Source organism: Sorex fumeus, unplaced genomic scaffold (genome assembly GCF_029834395.1).
Source record: "Sorex fumeus unplaced genomic scaffold, SorFum_2.1 ptg000054l, whole genome shotgun sequence".
NCBI classification, from domain to species: domain Eukaryota; kingdom Metazoa; phylum Chordata; class Mammalia; order Eulipotyphla; family Soricidae; genus Sorex; species Sorex fumeus.
The window spans coordinates 42,148,878-42,171,030 of record NW_026606111.1 but is presented as its reverse complement, the minus strand read 5'-3'; the positions used below and the strand labels follow the sequence as shown (position 1 = coordinate 42,171,030).

General features: G+C 34.0%; 1 protein-coding gene across 9 annotated transcripts in view; it reads left to right on the top strand.

The window, feature by feature from the left end:
- The window catches only part of TRDN (triadin), a 426,217-nt gene that overhangs the window by 75,923 nt on the left and 328,141 nt on the right, over positions 1–22,153 (top strand). For 8 of the 9 annotated variants that reach the window (XM_056125005.1, XM_056124999.1, XM_056125002.1 and 5 more), the window contains exons 3-4: positions 663–824; positions 2,077–2,109. In XM_056125005.1, the coding sequence (XP_055980980.1) occupies positions 663–824; positions 2,077–2,109 (195 nt within the window). Of the gene's footprint in view, positions 1–662; positions 825–2,076; positions 2,110–22,153 lie in introns of those variants that run through there. The other variant, XM_056125007.1, reaches the window with a different exon arrangement.

Sequence of the window (22,153 nt, the reverse complement as noted above, 5' to 3'; positions counted from 1 at the left end):
ATGTTTTGAACCATGAGCTTTGAACCATGTTTTCTGACTCTAAGCATCTAAATAAGTATATATATTTTTATTTTTAAGTATTAGTTTGTCTAATTAGAATAAAATAGCACAGCTGAAAATTTAGATGATCAATACCTTGTCAATTACAAGTGTTATTCTGATTATCATGGATCATAATAAATGGATTTATTAGTCTTATTATAGTCCGTTACTTAAGACAACTAGAATATTTCTGCTTTTCTAAACATTATATACCCATTTTCTCCATGGTTGTTTGCAATATTAACTTATAATTAATTCTTCTATTGCTCATATAAATTTTGGGGTTTTGTTAAAATATGAGTGATGTAGCATACAGTATTAAATTTATTTCCTATTTTTCCCCTATGTTAAATTACTTGCTTAATTAAAATTTTCAAGGACAATTTATTTCTTGGTAGCCCATAGTGCTTACTATAGAGATATACTTATAATGTTTCCTTTTATTTAAATGTAAATACATTTTATGGTAATGTACCTTTTATATTTCCAAATTAAAATTGTAAGCAAGGAATACTTGAATTAACAAAATTCACATACTGTTTTTTAAAGAACCAAATAAGAGTAAAATACTTCTTTTAGAATGATTACAATATTTTCTGTTTGCTTTTATTCACTTTTAGCAAGCTCTATTTCCAAAATTGGCTCAGATCCTCTAAAATTTGTACATGGTGCTGTGGAGGAAACGACCGACTGGATCTATGGCTTCTTTTCTTTGCTGTCAGACATTATCTCATCTGAGGGTGATGAAGAAGATGATGATGGGGATGAAGACACTGATAAAGGTAAAATGGATATAGAAATATATAACTAATAGACCCATATCAGACAGGTATAGTGTTTTGCTCATGATTAAGCATAAGTAAACTCTTACATTAGCCTAAACCAAAATAAGTACATTTCTGAATATAACAACATAAAAACAGGCAGCCAACTCAGTCATCTGCCTTTACTTTCATCTTACAGCTTATCTGCCATTTCATCAAAGAGGTCAACATTAAATGCAACTATTAGAGTGGCACTGAAGTAGAGAATGTCTTTATTACCTTTTACTTTTACTTCCTTCTACCTATTCTTAAAAACCTTCAATAGCAACTTAAATTTATATGGTTTGAGGAAAATACAGTGCCTGTGTCTCAAAGTATGTGAAACAAAATAGGTAAAACTAAATAACATGAATATTTTACAAATATAAAGGACATTAATAGTCAGAAATCTGAAAATTGTATCAATATCATAATCAAAAGTAAATTTATTGAAACAAATGAGGATACATAGTGGAAAGATACATTGTAAGTGCTACAATTATAAAACTAAACTATGCACCTTCTCATATGTATTAAGGCCTTCCAAAAGGAAATAAAAATTTCAAAATACGCATAAGCTGACATTTAACATTTGTAAAGAATAAAACAATATGATATCACCTCATTTTGGAGGTCAGCCATAATCATCAGAAATTGTTGTTTCATCCTTGGCTATCAGGAAGTCTCTTATTATTTGATTCCCTTCTTTTACTTTGTATTTGTTTAACCAATGTGAGAGGTCACAATGAACGAAGAACAGAAATTAGCATTATATGTGAACTATAATGTATACTTTGAATCACTGCCACAATTTTATTGAACTGATTATAAATGAAACTGTCTCAAGAAACTGTACATAAAAGCTTACTATGACTTAAATACTGGATTTGGGGAAGCCAATATAAGGACCTCAGTGGTCAATATTAATATTTTTAGTGAAGCATGATAGTTATTATTGAATAAAAATTGCTTAGATATATGTGGGAGGATAGAAGAGAGAAAGAAGCATGTGTTTAAGAGAGAATGCAGTCTTATCCATAGTGGAAAAAAAACCAAAGTATACTTTCAAGGTAGATAAGAGAAGCAAGCAAGGTATGTGTTCAAGGTAAAACACAGGATTAAAGGAGCAAGCCAATCATAGATATTGAAAGTGAGCAAAATAAAGTGGGGAAAATGGAGAAATAGTACAATTTTAAAAGTTTCTCTAATTTATTTATTTTTCTTGGTTTAGGAGAAATAGAGGAGCCTCCCTTGAAAAAAAAAGGTTAGTTGCTTTTCCCTTTGAAAAATTTGTTTGCATTAATGTTGCGTTGACTTTAAGCATAACAAATACACTGTACTTGTATTTTGCCTTTACTTTAATGGAGTATTATTTAATGATTAGATCAAGATTTATAGTTTGGAAAAATATTGTGCATTCTTTTCAGTGAAGTTGATTCCATTATTTTTCAGTTGATTGTCTAAGTGATGTCAAAGTGAAGTCTTCCTCAGTACTCCAAGTATACACAGATCAATGGAAACTGGAATGGTAGAATTTAGGGATAGATTCTGTACACTTGAAAATGGCCCATAAGTTGATAACATTCATGATTTTTATTCTCATGGAAGCCAAATTAGTTGAAATGAAAGTGCTATTCCATTCTTTTGATGTCATTGTTTGTGTTTTTTTTTCTTAATTAATTTTAGACGACAACTGTGGAAAAAAATAGGGAATCAATATTCTTGGAACCACAGAAATACACAATTAGTGTGTATTATTTGTTATTCCCCCAAATGTAACATCAACTTCATGTACATTAATCTGTGTGGTACAGGGGAATTCCTTGTTGGGATAACTAATATCTTCAGTGAATGAATGAAAGTCTCAGACACATACAGAGGATGGGAGCATTAAGACTTTTTAAAAGACTGATACTTAACTAATAAGAGCCCAAGAGTTCCAGATATTTTCATAGGAACAATGAGTAACTAATATAAAAGAGACAACAGATACAGAATATTCTTCCGATGTATTTTTTGTAAGAGAGAACTGTCATTAATTAGGCTAAACTTAATAATTGTGATATATTTGTTATTACTGAATCTGTTTCATAGATTATAAGTATTTAGGCTATAGGATAACTCCTCTTTTGTTTATATCTTCATCGTATATTGTGGATGCAAACAATAAAATTCAAATTTGGAGCTTCAAAATGATATTTACTGTTATTCCATGAAATAAGCCAAAATTCACTTAGTGTGAGTTGGGGAGAAGTTCACAGACCTGGAGTACGTGTATGCTCTGCATTCACAGGGGCCTGGGTTTGATTCCAGGAACATCACAGTAATACTTCAAAAGTATTACTGGTTGTAGTGCGACTTGGTTGACCCCACAGCAATTGTTTAATATGTTTTAATTTTGGAAACTTAAGTTGCTACTTGTCCAACAAAAGAAAACAGACTAGTGAAATTAAGCTGGGACAAAGCCTTTTAAAATGAATGCTTTTATGAAGATATAGAAAAGAAATGACTTCCTAATGTTTGGTTATTAGGATGATAACCTTAAAAACCTTAAAACATAACTCAGTCAGTAATAATTCAATGTGTGAAGATTTAGAGATTTTAAGCCAACTTATAAATACCTTGGTATCAGTAACAGTCATTTAAAGCTTATCTTCAATAAATAGAGCTTTTATCTGAAAACAAGTTGTATATATTTTCAGTCCAATTTGAAGTGTGACAGGGAAAAATAAAGTTTTCTTGAATGTATTTATAAATTAAATTATATAATTATCATAAGATAATATTCTCCACAAATTAATGACTGGTGTTAAATAGGAATCTTTTATCTTAATTTCAATTTCCCTTTTGAATTATTTAATATTGAGTTTTATAATAGCATAAATTATAAATCCATACAAAGTTGTATAATTGTTGGTTCTTAGGCTATTGCCTTTATTTATCAAATCAACAGGAAAACTATTAAATATTGTTTTAGATACTTATTTTATTGTCTGAAATGGTTATTGTCAATAGTCTAAATAAATATGTAGTACTGTAAAGCACAAGAATTGAATATATTTAATTAAAACATCAAATTATTCATTTATACCTCCATGCTATATACTAGTAGTATTAAAACATTTTGCTATTTTATATTCTGTGAAGGCAAGACATTAGCTAATTCCAGATAAACCAAATGAATATTAACTCTAAAAATCCAAAAGAAAAAATCTGCTAGATGAGGAAATCATATCTCTAATGTTTCTAGAGGTATCTGGTCCACTAAGAATGAATGAATTTGGGTTTTTAATAATAAAATTTATATAGAGAACTAAATAAACTAGACAGCTATTTTGAATCCAGACAAATGATTGTCAATCCCATTCATGCCATTTGGCATGTATTTAATTCCTATCCATAGTTTACCATGCAACATGGCAAATTAAAATGTTATAAATCACCCTCTGTAAAGTTGTTCAGTTGAACTGAGATAAGGAAAAACTGCTTGTTATCATTAGTTAAGCATAGTATCCACTAAAAGGTTATTACTGAAAAAATGTGAACTATAGAAAAAAAGGGATTTCGGGAGGTGCCACACCTGTAGTTCTCAAAGGATACCTTCTGGATTCTCAGTTCAGAAATCACTTTTGTGAGCTCAGGGGACCATATGTGGAGCTGGAAATCAAACCTGGCCTGGTCATGTGCAAGGCAAGCACCCTAACTGGTATACCCCAATTTTCTTTTATTAAGCCACATTTTTTCCATTCAGCTAACCATAGGTCAACTTGATTAAAGCCTTAAAAAAGCATATTTTAAATTTATTTGGTGAAAATGCTGCGAGTTTATCTCTGTCTTACTACAATTGTAAAAATTGTTTTAAAATGCTTAAGTATTTTTCTGGGTGTAAACTATTTAATCTCTTAAAGCTCTTGCCATTCATCCATCTAAATGATTCTATTAATATTCTTCCTCATGATTAGTCAAGATACTAAGAGACAGTACTGAGATTAGAGCACATGCGTGGCATGCACCCTACTTGGGTTTGACCCCATCACCATATGGTTCCCCCAGTGTAGCTCTGGAAGCTCCGAAGAACCCCCACCATCCAAGGTACTACAGATTTCGATTGGCATTGCATTCTCAGACCCTTACACTGAACCAATTACCTGGTAATTGAGAAATGTGAATGGTGCCCTCAACCTCCCAGCTTGGAAGGTCATTAAAAAAAAAGATTGATTCTTAACCACTTTTTGTATCTAAAGTTTTAAGTTGTGAAATGCACTTAACTGTAAGTTTAATTTGTCCAATTATTGCTATTTTTACAGCAATCAAAATTCAAACACTGTAGGATAACATTGTCTTGTTCTTCCTGCTTTTCCACAGGACCTTAGGTTTATTGGGTTACTCCCATCACCGTGCTCCCATTCCTCTGTGTTTATTTGTAACCTCTTTCCTTGTGCTCTGCTTTCCCAATGGTCAGTCACCTTTATCTCCTACTCAGACACTGTTAACTTGTAAACTTTGCTTTTCTCTTCTCCTTAAATCCTTTGCATAGTTAATTCAGAGCAATGACCTTTTTGTATAGACACAAGAAGACAATTAATGCTATGCTTTTGTAACTTGGGAGTCAATTGACACAATGATATTCAATCCTGGGCATCTGTTCCCTGGACTTAAGCCTCAGTTGCCCTTACTTACTAGCACCCTAAAAGCTCAGTCCTGATGAGGGACTGGATGGATCCAGGATAAGCTGTGACCTACCCTTGCGTCACAGTGGGCCAGGCCAAAATGCCATAATTCTTAACTATATGTTAAGAGTATGGTCATGGACAAATTCTGTTATGATCCAAAAAATTACATCTAGATTAGGATCCTGTTAGAATTAAAAAAGATTAATCTGGCCTGTTACTGTAGTCCGAGATCTATAGCGGGATGTCCCCAGGAGAACCACCTTAGAGGCTTAATGTATCTCTTACTGTGTCCATACAAAATAATATTAAGAAGTAGATTTAAGATGTTAATTAAGGGGCTGGAGAGATAGCACAGAGGGTAGGGCATTTGTCTTGCACATATCAACTTGGTTTCTATTCCCAGCATCCCATATGGCCCCCTGAGCAACACCAGAAGTGATTCCTGAGTGCATGAACCAGGAGTAACCCCTGTGCATCGCCAGGTGTGACCCAAAAAGCAAAAAAAAAATGCTAATCAAGATGTTAATTTAGTTATTGGACTAAGGAGAGGAGAAACGCCCCATGTGGTATTTCCGCCCTTGAACCTGATTGGCGATCAGGTTCTCTGGACTTGATATGTTGACTGTGCTACTAGAGGGGTTGTGGTGGCTATTCCCAATGCGGGGGAGTTGGAGAGAGACTAGAGAGAGACCAAGGTTATGATAGGGAGCATAGAGAGACTATCATGGGGGACAGAAGGAGATGGGAATGAGGGGCAGTGTGAGACTAGAATGAGGGGCTCAGTGAGACTGGAACAGGCATGTAGGAGAATGGAATAACTGGCAACTGATCACCAACCAGCTTGGCCCTTGCTACCTCCTTCGTCTACCCATGGCATTGGCCATCCCGGGTGGGGAAGTGGCCTGAGACCACCGAACACATGCAAGAAAAGAGATCTGAGGGTTTTCCTAGTCCCATGGTAATTACACAAAACACCTGTTACTCATAGGAATAATTATGTTCTAATTTGATGGGAAATAATGGTCCAGTCAAATAATCCCACAGTAATGAATAAATATGAGATTTTTAATCTGTTACATGGCTTGGGATGTTTTATACAAATACAGCTTTAAGGTATCATATGCAGCACATCGCATATTTACATACTTTGTTCATGCATATGCTTCAGGTTGTCAACATTCTGTAATACTAAATTTTATTACCTAGTATTCTAGTATTCTATGATGAGATACCCAAGAATTTAAGCATTAAAAGATATTCATTCTATTATATGATTATTTAAAACACAGTGATCAATATTAAATGTCATGTAAATAAAATTTTCTAGGACAATTTTGTATTCTCAATATTGGGCATTTTTTGTTTATTTGGAACTGTTCTATTGAGTAACATCCTTCACATGAATAGGTATATCTCAAGGAAGTGTAAAGTCTTCAACTTTCTAAGTAGCATACAAATACAGATTATTTTTAACAGTAACAACTTACACTTTGTATGTTTTCCTAAAATTGATATATTGACAGCATATAGTGTATATTTTATTACCATGTAAACTTTACAAGAGAGAGAATTCCTTCCTTCATCCCCAAATTGCTTGAATGTCAAGCAAAAAGATTAATTTATCGTTGTGAACACATTTGCTAAATGTGAAGCATGTGTTCATTCATAGCTGCTCTGTGCAATGAGAAATAGTCTGAATTCATAGATGAGGTAAAGCAGGATGCTGGGTGAATGACAATTTCCATTTAATATATTTATCTTTTCTCTAACCAAATAATACAGAAATTTGGTCAGGGGCAAAGTCTCATGAGAATAAAGAAAGAGTATTAAAAAGAGTACTCCTAGGTAGTACTGGTAACTACAATTGTTTTAGAAAACTTAGATTTATAGCAATTCTTTACAGCCATACAAAATGCTTATTCCTCTGACATGCTTTCAATGGAAAATAAAAGCAATTGTAAGCAACCAAAGTTGTGCAGGTTAGTGACTTTTAATTCTGAAATACAACTAACATATTTACTGAAACAACCAAACTGTTAAATATGCACTGACTGATCCCATGGATATCATTTCATTGCTACTCCTTTCAGATTGATCATATTTTGTTTAAAAAGAACTTTGGAAGGCAGGGGAGGTGAGGGAAACTGGGGATATTGTTGATTTGAAATGTACACTGGTGAAGGGATGCGAATTGGAACATTGTGTAACTTAAACTCAGTTATTAAAAACCGTGTAACTGTGGGGGGGGGGGAAATATGTGATGTTGGGGATAAAACCCAGGCCCGCTGCAATGCAGTGAAGGTACTCAGAATACTGAGCAACTTCTCCAACCATCTTGGAAGACTTTAATAATCAAATAACTTTGCCATAAAGAGGTTGTCATCTCTCTGTCTGTGCTTGTACGCAGTTTTATAGTCACGCATATTAAAAAGACATAGATAAATTTATATCCGTGTGTCTGTATACAGATATACATAGTTTCATTATATAGTGTTCATATACATCTTGGGCTGGAGCGATAGCACAGCGGGTAGGGCGTTTTCCTTGCACGCAGCCAACATGGCCGACCCGAGTTCAATTCCTCCGCCCCTCTCGGAGAGCCCGGCAAGCTACCCAGAGTATCTCGCCCGCACGGCAGAGCCTGGAAAGCCACCCGTGATGTATTCGATATGCCAAACACAGTAACAACAAAGTCTCATGATGGAGACGTTACTGGGCCCGCTCAAGCAAATCGATGAACAACGGTAGGACAGTGACAATGATATAGTGATATACATCTTTATATTTATATATTTATATAAATTTGCTTATATTTATGTATATATGTCATTAAATAAAATGTCTCAGATATTACTAAACCGTAATTATAATTTAACGCCCATTTACCACCAGATGCACAAACTGTTTTTTTAAAGCTTTGTATACCTCACAAAAATATGCCTTTCTTACGAAGTTTAACTTTTCAAGTTTAACAATTATTAATGAACATATTATATATTCATATACACATTATTATAGAGCAAGACATAAAATGAAACATTTAATAGATAAAATATTTTATAACTAAGCATTATTATTAATATTATTATTATTTTTGGGGGGTCACACCCAGTGTTGCGCATGAGTTACTCCTGGCTCGGCACTCTACTCCTGGCAGTGCTCAGGGGACTATGTGGAATGCTGGGAATTGAACTTGGGTTGGCCATGTGCCAGGCAAACTCCCTACCCGCTGTGCTATCGCTCCAGTCCCTAACAAAGCATTATTTTATAATCAAAGAAAACAATTCAAAAAATGCAATTGTATCACTCTCGATAACAAATTTTTGAGAAAAATGCAGTAAGATTACGACTTCAAAAAGAGAAAGCAAAGGATGTAAAATTCTCAAGTACTAAAATAGAGCTTGTTGGTATGCATTTTAAATCAGTAGTCACGTCTCAAAATCATAGACGGTTTTAAGTCTATCAACCTAAAATACTTATTTAAAATGTTGTCATCTTCAAAATGTGGAAGAAGATGAAATCTTACAAAAAATCATAAAGTAATGTCAAAGGCAAATATGTGAAAAGAAGACTCTGATAATAGAAAATAATTATTTTGTGGAACCAAAGCAATAGTACAGTGGGTAGGGTACTTGTTTTGCATGTGGGAAACCTGGGTTTGATTCCCAGAACCACTTATTATCCCTGAGTCCTGAGCTCAATGCCAAGAATAATTCCTGGTGTGAGCAATGCCTGATGTGGCTCAAAAACAAAAAAAATTACATTATATTTTTTTAAAAAAGAAAAGGTATAGATTGCTTGCTTATATAATCTTAGGATTCTGAGTGAGAACAAAGCATTGAAGCCAAAGATTCAATCATAATCAGCAAAGTACATTCTTGATAATCATTATTTCTGAGCACTGACATCCTTATCCTCTTAACACATTTATTTTTCAGCAACTTTTACAAGTGTTTTCTGTGTCAAGCAATAAATGAGCTAGGTGGAAGATCACCTATTAGTCTTTGCTAGCAGCATTCTCAAGGAGGATGATGAAAATTGGTCAAATACTGTAGGAAATAACTGACTTTATTAAAGACTTTAAGATAATGTATTGTATAATACATGCTACATATAGCATAGTCAAATAGTGAATGTCAAAGTCAATTATTCCTCACTACTATGAGCGATAGCACAGCGGGTAGGGCATTCGCCTTACAAGCGGCCAACATGGCCGACCCGAGTTCGATTCCTCCGCCCCTCTGGGAGAGCCCGGCAAGCTACCGAGAGTATTCGATATGCCAGACACAGTAACAACAAAGTCTCCAATGGAGATGTTGCTGGGCCCGCTCGAGCAAATCGATGATCAACGGGAGGGCCTTTACCTTTACCTTTACCTTTACTATGAAAACTGAGGTAAATTTGTAGTACATAGATAAAATTATAAATGAATAAAATATGATCTTAGTATAATGTCTGGAATAAAACTGAACAGTTTGATGAGTGAATGAGCAAATGAAATAGTAAATGAAGTAGAACAGTTTGAGCATTTCATATTTGATAACGAGGTTAAATCCACATGACTTATATAAAATTAAATAAGATAAAATGTGAATAAAGGTAATGATATTGCAAATGAGTAAAATGTATGTTAGTAAATTAATTTTCATTCTCTTAAATATTCATATACATTTGAAGTCAAAGTTAAAACCTGACTCACCAACACAAACAGATATGTACGCTAGCTCAGAAAGATGCAGTGACAGAGAGTAAAAATAGTGTAGCACTTTTGGAGGGCATATGGGAAGCCACACTAGCTATGCTCAAGGCTTGCTGCTGGCTAAATGCTTAGGCAGGACATGGGTATATATGAAGGGCTCCAGGGTATTGAACCTGGGTTGGCTGCATGCAAGGCAAGCACTGTACCCACTATACTATTACTCTGACCCAAGAAAGTAAAGTTATTCGTGTTCAGCACAAATATTTTAATATTTTTAAATGTACTTTCGAAAATTAAGAATTGGTTTCTTAGACATCTAGTAATACTTTGCTTCCATCTTCCTATATTAATATTTGTGTGATAATAACTTCAGTTTAATTACTCACAGAAAGCACAATTTTTGTGTATATATAGCTTTTTAATTTCTTTGTACAAAATTTCTAAGTAGAGCATAATGTATACACTTACCATATTTATGTCCCAATCAGTAGTATAGCTGATGGGGTGTTTGACTTGCAAGGGGCTGACCAGAGTTTGATCCCCAGCACAACCTGAGCACTGCTAGGAATAACTCCTGAATGCAGAGCGGGGGAAACTCCTGAGCATTACCAGGTGTGGCTTAAAAACAAAAAAAGACAAAACACAAACTACCCAAACTAACTTGTTTTTTTATAATTTATTCATACTTAATACTTAGACTGGGCTGGAGCGATAGCACAGCGGTAGGGCGTTCGCCTTACAAGCGGCCAACATGGCCGACCCGAGTTCGATTCCTCCGCCCCTCCCGGAGAGCCCGGCAAGCTACCGAGAGTATTCGATATGCCAGACACAGTAACACAGTAATACTTAGACTAGAATCCTGTGAAAAAGAATAACTGGTATAACATATATGGCTCTCATTACATTTATATACATATATCAATATCATTTGATATTATTGTATATATGTCCTTCAATAATTTTAGAAGATAATGAATGTTACATTCAAAGTTTCTTGTTTGTGTTTTTTTCTTGATGTCTACTTTAAAATTTAAGAATAATATTTGTTATTCTAAATTATGGACTCTCATATTTTGTACAGCAAAAATTGGTCTTTAATATTAGGGCATGGAAAACTTAAATACTAAATCATCTTCTTTACAGGAAAAATCCCAAAACATCTCTGCATTGTTTAATTTCCTTTTCTTAACTATTTGCAATTTGAAATAAGGAACCAAGCATAAGACTGCAGAGAACCCAAAATGAAAGTTGATATTCTGTGAGATTGTACCTAATGCATGTAAATGGGAGAGGAAGATATATGTCAGTAGGGGAAGAAGAGGCTTTCTCTTAGAGCCCAACAAATTACATTTTCCTTATTGTCATGTTTTTAAATTGCCCTAAGTCTCTCCAGGTTAAAAAGAGCCCAGTAAATTTAAACTCAGTTTTTTCTTTGTGTATTTCTTTCACTTCACTGAAATTCACAGTAGCTCTTTGCAGTCAAAGTCAGTGAGGAAGAGCCAGGAAATTCAGAGAATCATAAATATGCAAAAATTTAGGATTACGCCATTCAGAAGGTTGTATCGCATCAGTGGGAGTAAGATAGATAGGCCAGTTTCTGTGCCAGAGATTTCAAAGCATCCGTCTTTTCTGGCAGCTTACACCAGACTGAACATTAAGTATCTTAAATACGGTGAGTGAAAAGAGGAAGGAGAATGGAAAAGTGGCTGAAGTTATTAAAATTCATAGGCTCAGAATATTGGTTACTAGCTAGGTCCTAATAACATTGTTTAGTAGATACTTTTATCTTTAGACCTTTCCTCTAAATAAATCTAGATCAAAACTCAGCTCCATAACTATGACTGCAGATTGCCCTCAGGCTGCCCAAAGAATTTTCTTTTATTTTCTGCCTGTCTTTCTCAATATTGATCAGACCTGCGTTACATAGAGGGAGCAAGTCTAGTGGCAATAGATAGTGGACTGGAAAGTACACTCAGAATAAAAAAAAAAAAAGCTGAGGAGGCTGAATTGAAGAGATTGATGTGGGTCTAAGAGCTTGTCTCAATCAAAGCAAACAAACTGGAAAGGGGTGTATAAATAAACATAGACAAACACAGTGACCAAGAGGAAACAGAAAAAAGAAAGCAAGTGATCTTATTTTGATACGACATCATTGACAAGACTCAGAGAAAACTCATCTCTGGACTCCTAAACATTTAACATTTTAAATCTTTTTAGAGCAAGAATAATAGTTAGCAACATTCCTACCTGAAAGATTAGATAAGTAACTGAGAAGCATATGATCGGGTAGCACTTACTACCTCTAATGCACTGCATGCTTCTTCCTCCCCGGGGTCCTATTCAATTCTCTTTACGAAATCATGAGAAACAAAGGTATGGGTTGAATATAAATGACTTAAACTGCCATTATTTGAGATTATGAAATCTAGAACAAACTTAAAATAGAAAACTTACCAGTGATAATCAACTCTGCCTCAGATTCAGATCATGTTTTATTTAGAAGTAGTTTGTTCATAAAATACCAAAATCCAATTCAGTGTAGTTTAGTGGAGAAATTCTTTATTAGTACAAGTAACTGAAAGATACAAGATTAAGGATGAATTAGGCATAAGAAGGGAGGTCTGGGTATAGACTATAATGTTATTAGTACATTCTCTTTATTTCCTTCGCTTCATTTGCTTAATTCATAGACATGTAGTCCACATATTATAATCATTATGATGACCAGACACAAGAGGTCAACTTTGTTTTTACTTCAGTAACTCAAGATAAATTGATGTGCTGTTTGTCCAGTTCTTTAGTAAAAAAAAAAAATTAGTTGATTCACATTGATCTGTGTTCAACAATTTTTCTTCTTTTGGGGGGTGATATGCAGGTTCATGTGTTGTTGAAATTATTCACTGAGAAATTTAAATGTATGAGAAAAATTTGCTATGAAAGAAACATGCTTACACAACTGTACCTCATGGTGTTTCACTAATAAAAATTTAAAAAAAACATGCTTACCAATAAAATGCAAGTGGACTTTGTAAGGGATTCAGAGTAAATACCAATTCTCCTATTTTTGTCTGGGTTTATATACCCTGGCTTGTATGTGAGGGATTCTCTAGATGACATAATTATGGGAGGCAGGTCTGATGAGGTATTGTTAGAATGACCGTATGTGTGCGCGCGCGCAAGCACATACACACACACACACACACACACACACACACACACACACACACACATTGCCCTCAATCTGTGTCCTGTATGTTTTTGCTAGCCAGTTTTCTCTAGTCACAATTTTAGTTTGGCATTTGGGGACCATCTTTTATCTCCCATGAGAACAGGATGAATCTTCTTTTATCTCCATTGTCCTGTCCCTGAAAGATCCATTATTTGTATTCGGATTGCATCTTTCCTCTGTACCTTGTGTGTGGAAGTGTTGAATCAGAAACCTGTTGATGTAGCTTCTACGGCTGATTTCCTACAATTTGGTTTTGTAATTATTTAACTGTTTTTATGATAGAATTAATTCTTTTTTGTAAATTTAATTCCCCTGTGTCTCAAAATGGAAGTCTTATTTTTCAATACTTAAAACTTCTTAAAAGCAGTCAAGCTTGTATTTTAAATCTCTGACATGTTTCTAACTCATAACAAGGATAAGAACCATTACAACCTGATGGTTAATTCTTAAGGAAAGTAAATTAATACATTGTGACTCTAGAAAAGCAGATATCTGAGGATAAGCAGATATAAAACATTTTATCTACGTGTTGTAGATGCTAAGGTTATGTCAAAACCTCATTGACTCTCGGTTCTCGATGGTTTATCCATTAAGCAAAAATGCTGGATTTACTCCTGTCCTTGTTCATTCTAGCTATTATATTTATAATTCTATGGTTATATTGCAATACCATATATTATTAATTAAGAGGCCCATCTGGCCTAGCACTTGTTGCTCAAAGAATACCCCATGGGGCAGCTACTTTAATATCATCTCAGAGTAATTTAGAAATGCAGAACCAGGCTTTATCTAGACTGAATGAATCAGAATCTGCATTTTAAGAACATTCCCTGGGCAACTCATAGGCACATTAAAATTTGAGCAACATCAGTCTAGACAGTATTCCTGCTACTGACAGTGATTCTGAAACCACTGAAGAACATATTTAAATTGGCAATTCCTCAAAGGCTCCTTACCCTGAGAGAGTCATTGATTAAATTTGGGCTGCAGCTCAGGAATACATTTTTAAATTCACTCCAGATAACTCAGATATCCAGCTGCATTGATCTTATCTGATATGTCACCTTATATAAAACACATAAATAATACAGTCAATACCTCAACCAAGTGTGTAAACTCCATCAGTGATTAGTTTACGAAGGCATTGTTTGTAGTCATTTCAATCTGACTATATTAAGGGAATATGGAACATAGTATGTCATTTAATTAAAAATGTAGAGACTAGGTATTTGTTATCATTTTTACTGAGGTAGCACTGTAGCACTATCCTCCCGTTGTTCATCAATTTGCTCGGGCTGGCACCAGTAACATCTCCACTGTGACACTTGTTACTGTTTTTGGCATTTTGAATAGACAACAGGTAGCATGCCAGGCTCTGCCATGGGGGTGGGATACTCTTGGAAGCTTGCTGGGCTCTCCAAGAGGGACAGAGGAATCGAACCTGGGTCGGTTGCATGCAAGGCAAATGCCCTACACATTGTGCTATTGCTCTGCCCCATTTTACTGAGGGCACTACTATGATTTACAATACAATAAATACAATACATCACTACTATGATTTACAATACAATACTGTAAATTTTAACTTTCAAGCATACATAATTCTAACATCATACCCTCTACCAAAGTGCCAGAAGCATACTTTAGTATGTTTCTTTTTATTTCACATCACTGTATCACTGTATCACTGTTCTCCCATTGTTCATCAATTTGCTCGAGTGGGCCCAGTAATGTCTCCATTGGAGACTTTGTTGTTACTGGTTTGGCATATTTCACAGATTAAAAAAAAACTTTTTTGATTATGAATACAGTAGCAGTGACACAATACAGATGAAGAAAGCTAAATTCTTGAAATTACAAAAACTTACAAATCAGTAAGTTGATAAAATGTTTAAAATCTATTTTATAGATATACACATTTATAATAGTATGAACAGTTATATGTTATTAGTTTTTAAAATTATTACAAAATAGATGAAACTATACATTATAATTTAGTAACAGTGAAAAGAAAATTTAAAGAAAAGGAAACTTTGTATAGGACTATAAATGTATAAAGCTGTATTTTATCCTAAGGATATAATGTTGATTTTATATAAGAAAATAATATATTACAAATAATGCTTAAATATCTGCATTATTTAAAAAAAAGGAAAAATCTCTTAGATAAAAATAAATCACCTGAATAGACATCAAAAGAATGTTCGAAGTAAATAAAGCATTAATTCATTATTTAAAATATGTGAAATCCTTAGCAAGGATGGAATAAGCAGACCTTTCTTAATCCAGTAGAGTGCTATGAGCGGATTTCATACTCAATAGCAAAGTGTCGAGGAGAAGTTTTTCTTAATTGTCTTATTGTCTTTATTGATTCTTTACAAAATTATTTCAAAGCTGTGTATTCCCTAATCTGTTGCTTTTCCTTGAAGCTATTGTGCTTCAAATCTAAATGTTAATCTAGATGGATTGAGTACTGTAAGGTTTTTAAGTCTTTTTCTTTTACTTCTTTTGTTTTTCTTTTTCAATATATTCTGACATTCTCTTGTATTCCATAGTGTCTCATTTCATAGATCTGCTATAAGTCTCATGGAAGAACCTTTGTATGTAACTTTTTTCTTTTATCTTGTGGCTTTCAATGTTTTGTCTCTGACTTTGTCCTTTGTTGGACTGATCATGATGTGTCTTGGAGTTTTTCTATTTGGTTCTGTTTTCACTGAAATTTCTCAGGCCTGTTCAAGCTGGGTTCCCTGAAATCCAAAATTCTGGTAAATTTTTATTTGTGGTTTTTGTGTCTGTCTTTCATTGAGTTACTTTCCTATTTCTTAGGCAATCTAATGATTCTTATATTTTTCCTTTTGAACTCATCCTATAATTTTCTGGTGTATTATTTTTTTTTTCTTTTCAGACATCCACCCCTCCCCCTTTTGTTGTTTTCTAGACATTTCCTATCTCTCATTTTTGAGCTCTGCAACCTTTTCCTCAGCTTCTGTTTCTCTACAACCCTGGTCTTCTATTAAGTTTTTTATTTCACCTATCAGACTTTACCTCTTCTGATTGTAGTTCTCTCTTACCCACCCTCATTCTTATTTGTGATTTGCTGACTAACTGTGCCACCATTTCTTTGAGCTCATTATACATGCTCATCATGGGTCTGTAAAATCATTATCCAAGTAGTTATATAACTGGTTGGTACTGATAGAGTACTCGTGCTATTATTTTCACTCATTGAGCTTTATGGCATTCCTACTGAGTTTCCTGAGCTTTGAAGGTTAATTATATTTTTGCCTAACTGGGAGTCTCTGACTGGGTGTTGTTCTTTTCCTTTCTGTCAATCCTTAGTCGGAGCAGGAAGTATAAGTTGTGCAGAATGAGGTGTGATTGTGTGGCCATATGATTAAGCAGAGTTATAGGTGCAGTGTGTCTCTTTGCACCTCAAAAGTTGAACAAGCATACAGAAGCTCTAACATGTGTATATGAACCTGCTAAGATGTAAAAAGAAGTCCTTCTGTAAAAGTTTTTATTTTTTAATTACTATAACAAGCACAGGTTCTCCGAGAGGGATGGAGGAATTGCACCCTGGTCAGCCATGTGCAAGGCAAACAAATAAATATTCCCCCTTTTTAAGTAGTCACAAAATATATAGTTAGATTTACTTGGTCATTTATTGTAATAACATTATTATGTCCTGATAGTAATTGGTAAAATCTTACAAAAATTTTATGCTCAAATAAACAAGTGAATTTATTTTTAATGTTAAACTGAAAAACAGTCATGTGCTTTTGTGATGCATATCATTATAGAGTACATAATAATATAAAGCATTACTCAAAATCCACAATTTGCACAATTTAATAAACTGGTTTAACCAATTTTGAAAAACATCTTAACTGTTGCCTAGGTGACAAAGGTTATTATTTTAATTTCTTGAGTATGTATGTCACTTTTAAATCTTGAACTTATGATATTTTATTTTATTTTATTTTATTTGCTTTTTGGGTCACACCTGGCAATGCATAGGGTTTACTCCTGGTTCTGCACTCAGGAATCACCCCTGGTGGTGCTCAGGGGACCATATGGGATGCTGGGAATCGAACCCAGGTTGGCTACATGCAAGGCAAACGCCCTACCCGCTGTGCTATTGCTCCAGACCTGACTTTTTAATTAACAATGTGCTATATTGAGAGAAAAATGTGTGCTTTGTATTGGATATGCCAGTTTAAAAATTTTAAAATACCTATCCACAATAAACATTATAATCAAACAATAAGCTTCGCTATAATTAAAGTAGATTAACAGTTTTTATTCAAATTACATATTAAATAACAAAATAGATTAGAGTTTACCACAAAATAAGGTCATTCTTTAAAAAAATCATTAGACTATTCTATTTTTACTGATTTTGCTTCCAATAATTACTTCTTCTGTCTCCTACCAGAGATAGTTCCCAGGCCTGTTCTCCCATAGGTACACGTGTGAGCTAAACTAAGAGAACCTTGAAAAATTCTGATTATCTAAGATTATCAATGGTACAAGAAGATACAAAGAACTTGGATAAACACATAATAAAATTAAAGGAGACTCGGGATACTGGTTGGTTATTCTCATCCAACTGGGCCAGTTGTTCAATGTGAACCACCCAACATACAGTGCTGTTTGGTCCCTGCAGTGCTGGGGATACTGGACCACCCCAGCAGTGCTTGGAGACTTCTAAGACTACACTCTGCAATACTCAATGGACCTTGTGGTGCTATGGATCAATTTAGAGTAAGAATGCCTAAGATGTACTCTAACTGCTACACTATCTCTTACCATAATTCTTAGGGAATAATTGTTTGAAAGAAAGCCAAGCCAATGAAATGAATCTTCATTTCATTACTTGTAGACACTTTTTAGACTAGCTAGTACTTATGTGATCCTGAAGGTCACAGAGCATATATTATGAGAATGAGAGATTTTCCAGTTATACTTAAGAGTTATAATTTGGGCATCAAAAATGAGTAAAATCTACATATAGTATCTGATATCCAGCCTGAATGCATAGACCAATTGCCAAGGTCTACTTATTTGCGTTTATAAAATATTATAAGTACATAAAATGTGTTATTTGAAAAAAATCTAATGTAAATGGTCTCTGAAATGTCACAATGATCAGAAGGAATACTGGGGAACTATAATTGTTCCTAAGATATAGAAAAAAAGGGAATAGAAATTTTAGACACTTCTAAGGTAAATGGAATATCCATGTTAAAATCTTGGCCCCAATAACTTTTGTTAATAAGGATATTATATGATTGCCACTCAATGCCTCTTTTGAAAACCACAACATCCAAAAGGAGAGAGAGAACAAAAGGGAATACCGTGCCACAGAGGCAGGGTGGAATGGAGGGGCGGGGGGTGGGAGGGATAATGAGACTCGTGGTGGTAGAAAATGGGCACTGGTGGAAGGATGGGTGTTTGATCATTGTACAATTGAAACCCAAGCACAAAAATTTGTAAATCTACAACTATACCTCATGGTATTTCACTAACAAAAATTTAAAAAAAATGTAAATGATGGAGAATTGATGTAAATGATGGAGAAAAATTTTAAAAATTTAATTTAAAATAATTAAAATTAATTAACTTATTGATTTAATTAAAATTTAATTTAATTAAAAATTAAAAATGTAAATGATGGAGAAATGATGTAAATGATGGAGAAAAAATGGTGCGATAGCACAGCAGTAGGGTGTTTGCCTTGCACGCAGCCAACATGGCCGACCCGAGTTCGATTCCTCTGCCCCTCTCGAAGATCCCAGCAAGCTACCAAGAGTATCTCACCCACACGGCAGAGCCTGGCAAGCTCCCCGTGATGTATTTGATATGCCAAACACAGTAACAACAAAGTCTCCAATGGAGACGTTACTGGGCCTGCTCGAGCAAATCGATGAAATACGGGAGGACAGTGACAGTGACAGTGATGGAGAATGGGCACTGGTGGAGGGACAGGAACTGGATCATTGTATAACTTGAAACCCAAGCACAAAAATTTGTAAGTCTACAACTGTACCTCATGGTGTTTCATTAATAAAAATTTAAAAAATAAGGATATGATATATTATAGTTAAAAATTTATTATAGATATATAAAATAAATTAATTTATTTTGGGGGAAAACATCTATGAACAAAATTTTACATGTTGTGAACTATTTTCAAACTCTCCAGTGTCCTTAATTTTACTATTTTAGTGTTTCATAAAATCATTGTGAAGCAAAATCCAATGTTGTGTGAGTTGCAATTTGCAAATGATTATTTCATTCACATTAATATTGAAATGATGTGATTTTCCCTAGCATTCTAATAGAATATACAATTGATCAGAAATAAAACATTATCTTTAACCAAAATCTCAAGTCTATTTATATTAATACTTTATTTGTTTCAGAGTAATGTAAAAAAGAATAAGTGAGGAGCTGGGACAATAGCACAGCCGGTAGGTTATATTGCCTTGCACGTGGCCGACCTGAGTTTGATTCCCAGCAGCCTAGATGGTCCCCTGAGTACCGCCAGGGCTAATTCCTGAGTGCAGAGCCAGGAGTAACCCCTGTGCATTCATTGCTGGGTGTGACCCAAAAAGCAAAAAAAAAAAAAAATGAACAAGTGATATATGATCCACAAATACATTTTTTTATTAAATATGCATATTTATCAATTGGTTACTTTATAAAAAGTTTTGTGTTTACTAACCATATTTGAAAGGCATTATTCCATTTTACATTGACAAGGAATAAAAACTGCTGGGGAGTCAGGAGATTATATACCTAATTGGCACGTATTATCCATTGGGCTTGGATATAGGTGCTAAAATTTAAATATATGATTAAATAGACATTTTTTTCTTTTATCAAATTTAGAATGTAGTGAAGGACGATTAATAAAACTGATTCTGACTAATATTTTATTATGTTTACTTGATAGCAGGTGTTTTTAGAAGTAACTTGCATTCTAACTTATTTTAATATTCCTGCAGAATCCATATGATAAGTACTGTCATTATCCTGATTTTATCAGATGAGGAAATAAAGCTTATACAAGTAGTAAGAATGGTGATCATATTTAAATTGGGCATACTGACTTCAGTGTTTATTGATTATCTCAAACACAAAACAGCATTCTAAAAATTAGAATCAATTGTGCTGGTGATAAAACTTAGAATCTAACATGTAAGGCATTTCTATAACTGAGCCAATATTTGTGTACTTATAAGAATTGAAAATATTTTTGGTTATTGCAATAACTTATCTATCCATAGATTTTCCTTAAAAATACTTAATATTTTAATTCTCCAATGGTAATATATTATATTAATAGTATGTACTGATTATATTAGATAAAATAGATATCAATACATTTTACATGATATGTTATGACTTAATGGTTATAATACATACATAATATATAATAAACTATATATAATATAATATAAAATATAATATATAATATGATACAATATATAATATAATATATAATAATATAATATATAATATAATAATTATAATATATAATATATTATATATTATATAATAAACTATTACTTTATTTTTATCTTTTTTTAATTTTATTTTTATAAAATTTTTTTTTATAAAATCGCTGGAGCGATAGCACAGCGGGTAGGGCGTCCGCCTTACAAGCGGCCAACATGGCCAACCCGAGTTCGATTCCTCCACCCCTCTCGGAGAGCCCGGCAAGCTACTGAGAGTATTCGATATGCCAAACACAGTAACCACAAAGTCTCCAATGGAGACATTACTGGGTCCGCTTGAGCAAATCGAGGATCAACGGGAGGGCCTTTACCTTTTTACCTTTTTATAAAGCTGTTAACATCAATATTCCAACACCAATCCCACTGCCATTACACCTTCCCATCTCCATTATTTCAAAATTTCCCAACCACCACCCAGACCTGCCCCAGTAGCAGGCCCTAATTTATTTTGTATTGTTTGTTATGAATAATTTGCTATAAATGATCAAAAAAGCTTCCGTAAAGGAAAGTGTGTGAAGATTGTTGTATCTTACCCTGGAGCTATTAAGCCATTGTATAAGAGATTACAAATACATTGTTACAGGTTGAGGCTTGTGTGCTAGTTAATGGAGATGGGTTGCATTCCACTTTACATTCCGTCCAATATGTGTACTACTCCTGGTACATCAGTGTTGTAGAATATGTGATGTTTCTACATGAATTCTAAAATTCTAACTAGTGTTAGAATTCTTTGGTTATTGCAATAACCAAATAACCAAGTTAATTTTTGAACTGGAGGATGACTTTGGCATCCAGAGGCATCTCTGCACCCTTTGATCTCTTCTGAGAATTATTTGTGAGCCTCTGCATAATGACTGATTACTGAGCTTATATAGCACCAGAGGCAGTTTGTGGGCATGACTGCTAAGCTCCTGGAAGAAGAGGGATATGGGGGAGGTTGCCCATCCCTGATTCCCAACTTGGTGAGAGCCTGGAGATTGTGATTCACAAAACCCGCATAGCTGAGTTTTTCAACAGATTCATTTATGGATGATACTATTGTTATTCTCAGCATAGAAATTTTTGCATCTCCTTCTCTTATTTTCCAGCACTTCACAATACTGATACTGAGATTCAACACCATGTTATTGACATGGTATCTGAGTTAATTGCTTTTTTGACGTAGAAAGTCTCACTATGAAACA